This window comes from Temnothorax curvispinosus, unplaced genomic scaffold, assembly GCF_003070985.1.
Source record: "Temnothorax curvispinosus isolate PA1 unplaced genomic scaffold, ASM307098v1 QBEX01000806.1, whole genome shotgun sequence".
In the NCBI taxonomy this organism is placed as follows: domain Eukaryota; kingdom Metazoa; phylum Arthropoda; class Insecta; order Hymenoptera; family Formicidae; genus Temnothorax; species Temnothorax curvispinosus.
The window spans coordinates 1-8,239 of NW_020210586.1; the positions used below are offsets into that span (position 1 = coordinate 1).

General features: G+C 39.7%; 2 protein-coding genes across 2 annotated transcripts; both read right to left on the minus strand.

Annotated features, from left to right (window-relative positions):
• Window positions 1–6: 6 nt before the first annotated feature.
• On the minus strand, window positions 7–2,305 carry LOC112458405 (insulin-like growth factor-binding protein complex acid labile subunit). Its single transcript, XM_025022029.1, has one exon. The coding sequence runs from the start codon at window positions 1,185–1,187 to the stop codon at window positions 126–128; it is 1,062 nt and encodes a 353-aa protein (XP_024877797.1). The 5' UTR covers window positions 1,188–2,305; the 3' UTR covers window positions 7–125.
• Window positions 2,306–2,480: 175 nt separating this feature from the next.
• On the minus strand, window positions 2,481–8,226 carry LOC112458413 (putative ATP-dependent RNA helicase DHX57). Its single transcript, XM_025022039.1, has 8 exons — window positions 6,332–8,226; window positions 5,941–6,257; window positions 5,365–5,863; window positions 4,662–5,038; window positions 4,470–4,588; window positions 4,054–4,373; window positions 3,391–3,975; window positions 2,481–3,295 (listed from the first exon to the last, which is right to left on the minus strand). Exons 1-8 carry the CDS (start codon window positions 8,159–8,161, stop codon window positions 3,152–3,154), a joined length of 4,191 nt encoding a protein of 1,396 aa, XP_024877807.1. The 5' UTR covers window positions 8,162–8,226; the 3' UTR covers window positions 2,481–3,151.
• Window positions 8,227–8,239: the final 13 nt, after the last annotated feature.

The window sequence follows — 8,239 nt, forward strand, 5'->3', positions numbered from 1 at the left end:
GGACCGTTGCTGTACCTTGTATTAGTGAATGAAGTGTACTGTAACATGTACTAAAAATTTTGCAAAATTCAAGAGGTCAAGGTTTTGTCCCTTTGTGAGATATAAACAGATTTTTTAAGACTTTATTAATAAACTTTGACATTTGGGAGACCGCTGACTTCTTTGTCGATTTCAGTGAAGTCGTTACCAGTGAAGTCGAGATATCGCAGTTTGACGAGATCAGCGAAAGCGCCATTATCCACAGCACTTATGTTATTGAAGGACAGCTTGATGTCTTCCAGATTGGAGAGTCCGGCAAAAGTGCCGACTACAATGTGAGACAGTTTGTTTTCCCTCAGGTCCAGTCGTTTCAGCTGAGATAGATCTCTGAACGTATCTGGCTCGAGAGCGCTGATCTCGTTCTGCTGAAGATCGAGTTCCTTCAGACCGACCAAGTCGCGAAGGAGCGACCTGGAGACGCTTGTTATCCGATTGTCACTTAAGTAAAGATTCTCCAGCTTGTTCAATCCTCTAAAGGCACCGCTCGGCAAATCCTCTAGCCGATTGTAGTCCATGTGAAGGCGACTCAGTTCGGTTAACCCGGCGAAGGAACCCGGCGCGACGCGAGAGATTTTATTGCTGTTGAGCCAAAGGTCCAGCAGTCCAGGATTAAGATTCGAGAAGGATTCCGCCTCGATCGCTTCGATATCGTTGTAATGCAGGTCGAGACTTTTCAAGCTTGACAGCCCGGCGAACGAGTCTTTCGGTATCGAATTGATCTCGTTGGACCCCAACCACAGCAACTCCAGGTGTCCCAAATCCGCGAACAAGTACCCCGATAACGGTACCACATTGCGGTACAAGGAGAGCATCTCCAAGTTGGGCAAACCGCGGAAAGATTCCCTCTTCAGCACAGATATCTGGTTGTTACTCAGAACCAACGTCGTCGTCGACAGGTTCTTGAAGGCGTTCTCTCGAATCGCCAAGAGGCCCAGGTTCATGAGGTCCAACATCCGTCTTTTATCCTCGAAACGGCTGTGTGTCACTTCGACGAGGACCCCCTTGCAGTGAGAAACGTTGTAACCAAAACGTTGTAACGTTGTAACGTTTCCGTTGTCCTGGCAGATCGGCTCCTTCACCTCCGACGAGGCCCTCGCCAAAAGAAACAGGATGACGACTTGCGAAAAAAGCAGACGAAACCGCGACATGGCGAGAGAGTTCGAATCAGTCGACGCGCCTAACCGAGTGACACGGACGCAACTGCAATTTCGGGTTTTACATCTCGTGGTGAGTTAGCGATTAGATAGCGCAGCGTGACTTTTGGCATTGATTATCGTCACTTGCTGAGAAACTAGCGCGACTGGGTTCTCGAAACCGGAGTCGATTACGAAATGTCAATTAAAGTTGAAGGTGCTGTGTAGTTTTAATTCACGACGATAACGACAATATAACGACACGAAGATCAACTGGCTGCCCGAACGCCACATTGCTATTATACGGACGAATTGATTAATCGTTACATTATCACAGTTGATTTAATTGAGTTCAAATCATATATTATAACATCGAATATAATAACGCATGAAGTTGCGATTGAAAAATTTATTTATTTATTTCTTATGTCGGGAAGCATTCAACTCTGAGAAGAAGATAACCATCAACCCTTGACCTCTTCAATTTTTATGTTACAGTACGAGAATGTATTTTATTACACTTGAAAATTACTTGAAGAATAGATGGAGGCTTTAGAACTTCTACATATTATCTAAACTGTGAACTGTATAATAAATTAATAAAGCCTAATAAGCGTGTAAAAATCAAATACAGAAAAATATTGACCGTTCGGTGATAATATATCGAAACTTGTAGCGAAATTTCAGAACGTCTATCGGCAACCGGAGTTTTGTCGCACTCTTCTTTCATCTCCAACGACTTGTTCAAACACAATCGTCTTCATTCGTCTTCATTCGTAAACCCAATTACCCGCCATTCAAGTAAACTGAATAGTGTCCACGCGGCTGTATAATATCGCGCGTGACACTTTCCATCCGTCCTTTTGTACTCGAATAATTCAAATACGACGATATATAGGTACATTTGCCAGTTCGACTGTTCACTATATCATCGCGCTTCAGCCGCCGATCGCGTAGACAAACCGATCGTTCGGTTGAATGAAACTCCTAATGTCAGTAGGGAGAATAATGGGGAACTGAGTCTAATTCTCGTAAGTGTTACTTCGCGGGAAAAAAAAAACCATTACAACTACTTTAAGATATGTGCAACAATGAATAATATTAAACAGAAAATAAAAAATATTAATTGGTTTGTTACTTACAGCATATAAATAATGTGGAGTGTAATTTACACCCACGTACCCCTTCTACGTTTTTTCACGCGCCCCTTGAAGGGTTAAGGAACTTTATTCTCATATTAAAAAGACAATAAAAATTATAACAAATAAGGCACAATATATACAAATACATATATAAAAGTTATTCTTTATTTATTCTACATTTCTACTCTTTCCCCTTAAGTGTAATAATTAGTTAGCGATTGTATGGCGCAGAAAGATATGCGCTGCTTCTCTAATGGTCGAATTCTAATAGCGAATTCGGGCGCTCGCACTAGCGCACGCTGAGTGCGCACTAAGGCTTGTTTATAATCTATTCTTATAAATTTAAAGTGATTAAAGTCGCTTAAATACATATTTACAAATTTTTTAGCTAATAAAACAATCTGTAATATCTGTATGGATACTGTACAAATAATTTTACAGGCTAAGAAATATTTAAGATGATTTGTAAATATAACAATTGTGATTAAGAATAAGCGTTTGTGCGCATTCAGTATGCACTAGTGCAAGCGCTCGAATTCGCTGTAAATGACTAGAAAGATTCGAAAGTAGACGTGAACGTACGTCAGAGAACTATTTTCATAAGGATTTTGGGCTACCCAGTCATCAACCATACAAAATTTTTTAAATATATAATAATAGTAATATTAATTAAAAAAATAGTTTTAAAATTTGTACTTAATGCGTTTTTAATATCTATAAGGGAAATAGTTCCCAAAACTGATTATCCTTTTACCTCATTGTCTCTTTACTCATAATGTTCAATCCCCTTTATGAAATCAAGGTATAATACATGGGATGACAGGCTTTAATATTCGCCTACCAATTTGTAACCGCACGTACGATTCTATCTATAATTTTTTTGTTTTTTTCACCTTTTGTGAAGTCCAACAGAGGATTTCTCATCTTGGCCGTTAACAATCTCGCCAAGTTCTCTCTCATAAATGCCAAATGGTTTCCTACCTACAAGACCATAACAAATATACGATATTTGTACGGTTAAAATGTTACGTCAGAATCATTCATATGAAGATATATATTTGTAACTTTAATCTTACCTCCGCATCCATTGTAAATGTAAGCCAGTTATGATTCAGAGAAATAATAAAATTTCCATCGGGTGAGTTTTGGAAATTCGGGAGACCAGAGAATAGTATTACAGCCAAAACTGGGATCATGGACACCTCCAAGATGAAAACTTGGCTGGTCTTGAGCTCCCGCTGGTACGCCAGAAACGGACTTGAGAAGGATTTGGCATGAAAATTCACGGACGACGGATGGATTTTGACAATATCACCGCCTTGCGTCTCGAACACGGTATTCTGCGGGTCGAAGTTTGCATTAGTTTGATCCTCTTTGAGCTTTGCGATGTTGGGATACAAAGCCGCGCAGATAAGACCCTGCAACAGCTTGTCGTTCGAATTGTTTTTATTCAGTTCCTTTCCGGTAATTATGAAAATATTGTCGATGTTAGGCTGCCTCCTCGGTAAATCGATATGCACGAAACCGCTCGATACCAGCAGCTCCAAAAATTGATACTTCAGGCCCACTAAGGTGTACAGCGTATGTACGGACAAAAAATTTTCTTTGGCAAACTTTATACCGGCCTTTTTACCTTCCTCATACGTAATATTTTGCCATTCCTATGGAAATAAAAGCTTCATTAAAAAATTGGACATTATTGTTAGATTAATTATCAGAAATTACTTTACAAATCTTACCCTGTAAGCCTGAAGAATGGTCAGGTGGTCGGAGTTCTCCTTGAAGAATTTTATCTTAGAATCGACTCTTTCTTTCGACTCAAGCGATACGCTAAACGGGCTCCTGTGCGACATGCACGCGGCGATGGTAAGCACGGAGTCCAAGCAACAAAAGATCGCGCCGCACAATATCAACTTTCCAATTCCTACGTCTACAGGTAACTTGGCTAAAAGATGACCGAGGGACGTTAACTTGCATTCCGAATCGAACGCGTCGACATTCTGCAAACGTTTTATCGTGCCCGTAACCTGGTGGTGCGACGGTGAATCCAGCATTCTCTCTGTTGAGAAAGATTTGAGAAGGGACGTAAATTATTATTATGTTCGAAAGAGACAACGGGACGAATGCAAGACGTATAAAGATGAAGTTTTCTTACGCGTTATCGCGTACATATCCACTTTCCTCCCTCCGTGCATAAGCGCGATATGTAGGAGTAGCGATTCCAAAGAAACTCTTAGTATTTCTGGTGCCGGACGTGCAGCGAAATGTTCGTATCTACAAAAGTAGATGTATCTCTGTCACGTATATTATACATTATACTTTATTCGACTAGAGTTTTGGCACGTACCTATGCGAGGTGTATAAATGAATGCATACTCCGGGCGTTACTCGACCCACGCGGCCTTTCCTTTGCACGACATTCGCTTGCGTCACCCAGCAGGTCTTCAAACACTCCACGTTTTTGTCCGAATTAAATCTGGATTCCTTCATCCTTCCCGAATCGATCACGAAAACGCAATCGTCTATAATGATAGACGTTTCGGCCAGATTTGTACTGATCACAATTTTACGAACGCCTTCGATTTTCTGAAATACGCGGCTCTGTTCCTCAATTGAAAGGCTCGAATGTAACGGAAGAATCATGATTTCATTCCTTGATAGAATAAAGTTTCCCTCCAACTGTTCCATCAATGTAATTATTTCATACAAGCCTGGTAAGAATATCTGAAATATACGATCATATATATATCATCATCGATGCAACTCGAGCTACGGCCTCCCGAAGTTTGGCCCCTCACCTTGGAGGACCAGTAATCACTTATAGGGTGATATACATAGCAGTTACTAATGTGCGGACCAACGGTTTAACGTCTCTTCCGAAAGACGAAGTTTCTCCGCACGAGAGTTCCCTTTTTATTTCTCGTACGAAAACACACTTTGCTCACACCAATATAATAGGCAACTGCTACGCCAGAAAAAAAAATATAGACATACGAACATATAGAATATACGAACAAATAGATGCAGAATCGAAAAATGAATACACTTACTAAAATAGAACCCTTTTTGGGATAGTTATGTTCTCCAGTAATAATCCACTCCAAGATATGTTCTATTAGATCATAATTAATTTTATCGTAATTCATAAGGTACAAATTTTTATACGTTTGTTTGGAACGATTAGGATATCTATTAATAAGTTGCGTCATCGTCAAGTCCTCGTCCTTAGTAGATTTCTCAGCAATACAATCGACGGTGCCTCCGATTTTAATATTCAAATCAGTATAATGTCTCTTAAAAAGCACCTCTTTGTTCTTCTTGTGCCTGCAAATATATTTAGAATCTACGTCGAGAATGTATCCCGTTTCTTCGAGCGCGTCCTCGAGAAAGATCTGCTTCACTGAGAAGAAAGTTCCTGGAATATTTAAGACTAGCGCATGTTCGAAATACGAGGAAAACACCTCGGCATTGATCGTCGCGCTCATCAGTATTATTTTCAACGACGGCCTCTTCGGTAACAAATCCTTGAGAAGCATTAGTAGAGAATTACTGGTAGAAAAAGAATAAGAATTAACATGTACTGGGAAAGATCTCAAAAGTAGAAATAAAGTTTTATCTTATTTTACCTTTCAGCATTTCTTTCGTGCACTTCATCGATTACAACGTGAGTTATATCCGTTAAATTAAGATCCCCCATTAATTGCTGCAGTAGTATCCCTATGGTGCAAAACGTCACTCGCGTCCTACTCGACAATTTTTTTTTTAGGCGTACGTGATATCCAACTGTATCACCTATTTTTTCGATTCTCTCAGCTGCTACTCTTTCCGCAAGTACTATAGTACTTATCTTACGAGGTTGAGTGCACATTATATTAATATGCGCATTATCTCCATTCTGTATTATACCGTTAATAATCCAATCATCCAAAACAAACTGTGGTATCTGTAATATTTTTATGGAGATTATATTTCATCCTGTTATATCTACACAATTAATCAAGAAATAGTGCGACATACCTGAGTGCTTTTACCACATCCAGTTTCACCAGAAATGATAACAACTTGATTCTTATGTATAGCTTCCAAAATTTCGTTCTTTTGAGACCATACAGGAAGTTTTTTTCGTACTTCTTGCATCTTTTTATATGTAGGGTCTTTTTGTTTATCCATAAATCCTTTTTTTATCAAATTGTTTTCTTCATTAATATGTAAGCTATTATAATACTTCTTGATGCTATGGTTGAGTTTGGTCACGTCATTGGAAAGGGGTAACCAATCGATCATATTTTCTTCTCGCTCTTCTGTTCCGCCTACATGCAGCGGGTTAATTGCACAAGGATTGATCACATTCTCTTCTCTTTTTTTTAGTCCCCCTGCACACGATGGGCATGGCTCAGGGACGTTAGATTTGAACATATTTCCTCCTCTCTTCTCTGGTCCCATTGTGTACGATGGCACAAATCCGGAATAGACCATACTTTCTTCTCGCTTTTCTAGTCCTCCTGGATACAGTGGCTCAACTGCTTGAGGATTGAATATATCCTCTCCTCTCTTCTCTGGTTCCTCTGCACAATACGATGGCTCAAGTACGTAATGATTGATCGCACTTTCTCCTCGCTTTTCTAGTCTCCCTGGATATGATGGTATAGATACGTTAGAATTGAACATATTTCTTTCTCTCTTCTCTGGTTCCATTATGTACGATGGCACAAATCCAGGATAGACCAGACTTTCTTCTCGCTTTTCTTGTCCTCCTGGATACAGTGGCACAACTGCTTGAGGATTGAATATATTCTCTCCTCTCTTTTCTGATTCCTCTGCACGATACGATGGCTCACGTACGTAATGATTGACCGCACTTTCTTGCTTTTCTAGTCCCCCTGAATATGATGGTATAGGTACATTAGAATAAACAATACGGTCTTCTCGGTTTTCTTGCCTCCCTGCACACATTGGCACAAGTACGAAACAATTGATTATATTCACATCTGGTTCCCCTGCATGTAATGGCATAGGTGCGTTAGGATAGACCATTGGTCCCCCTGAATATGATGGTATAGGTACATTAGAATAGACAATACTGTCAATACTTTCTTCTCGCCTTACTTGCCTCCCTGCACACACTGGCACAAGTACGAAACAATTGATTATATTCACATCAATCACACCTGGTACCCCTGCATATAATGGCATAGGTACGTTAGGATAGACCATACTTTCTTCTCGCTTTTCTGGTGTTCCAACATACATTAACTCAACTGCTTGAGGATTGAATACATTCCCTCTATTTTCTGGTTGCCCTATATACGATGACTTATTAAGCATGCAAGGATAGATATTTTCTCCTATATTTTCTCCTCGTTTTTCTAACCCTCCTACGTACAGTGGTCCAACTGCTTGAGAATGGAATATGTTACCTCCTGTATTTTCTGGTTGCTCTACATATAATGGCTCAAGTACATCAGAATTGACCATATTTTCTTCTCGCTTTTCTGGTCCTTCTGCATACAGTGGTTCAACTGCTTGAGAATAGAATATATTATCTCCTGTATTTTCTGGTTGCTCTGCACACGACGACTTAAGCTTGTACGGATAGACCATATTTTCTTCTTGCTTTTCTTCTGTGTACAGTGGTCCAACTGCTTGAGAATGAAATATATTATCTCCTGTATTTTTTGGTTGCTCTACATATAATGGCTCAAGTACATCAGAATTGACCATATTTTCTTTTCGCTTTTCTGGTCCTTCTGCATACAGTGGTTCAACTGCTTGAGAATAGAATATATTATCTCCTGTATTTTCTGGTTGCTCTGCATACGACGACTTAAGCTCGTAAGGATAGATCATATTTTCTTCTTGCTTTTCTGGTCCTTCTGCATACAGTGGTCCAACTGCTTGATAATAGAATATATTATCTCCTGTATT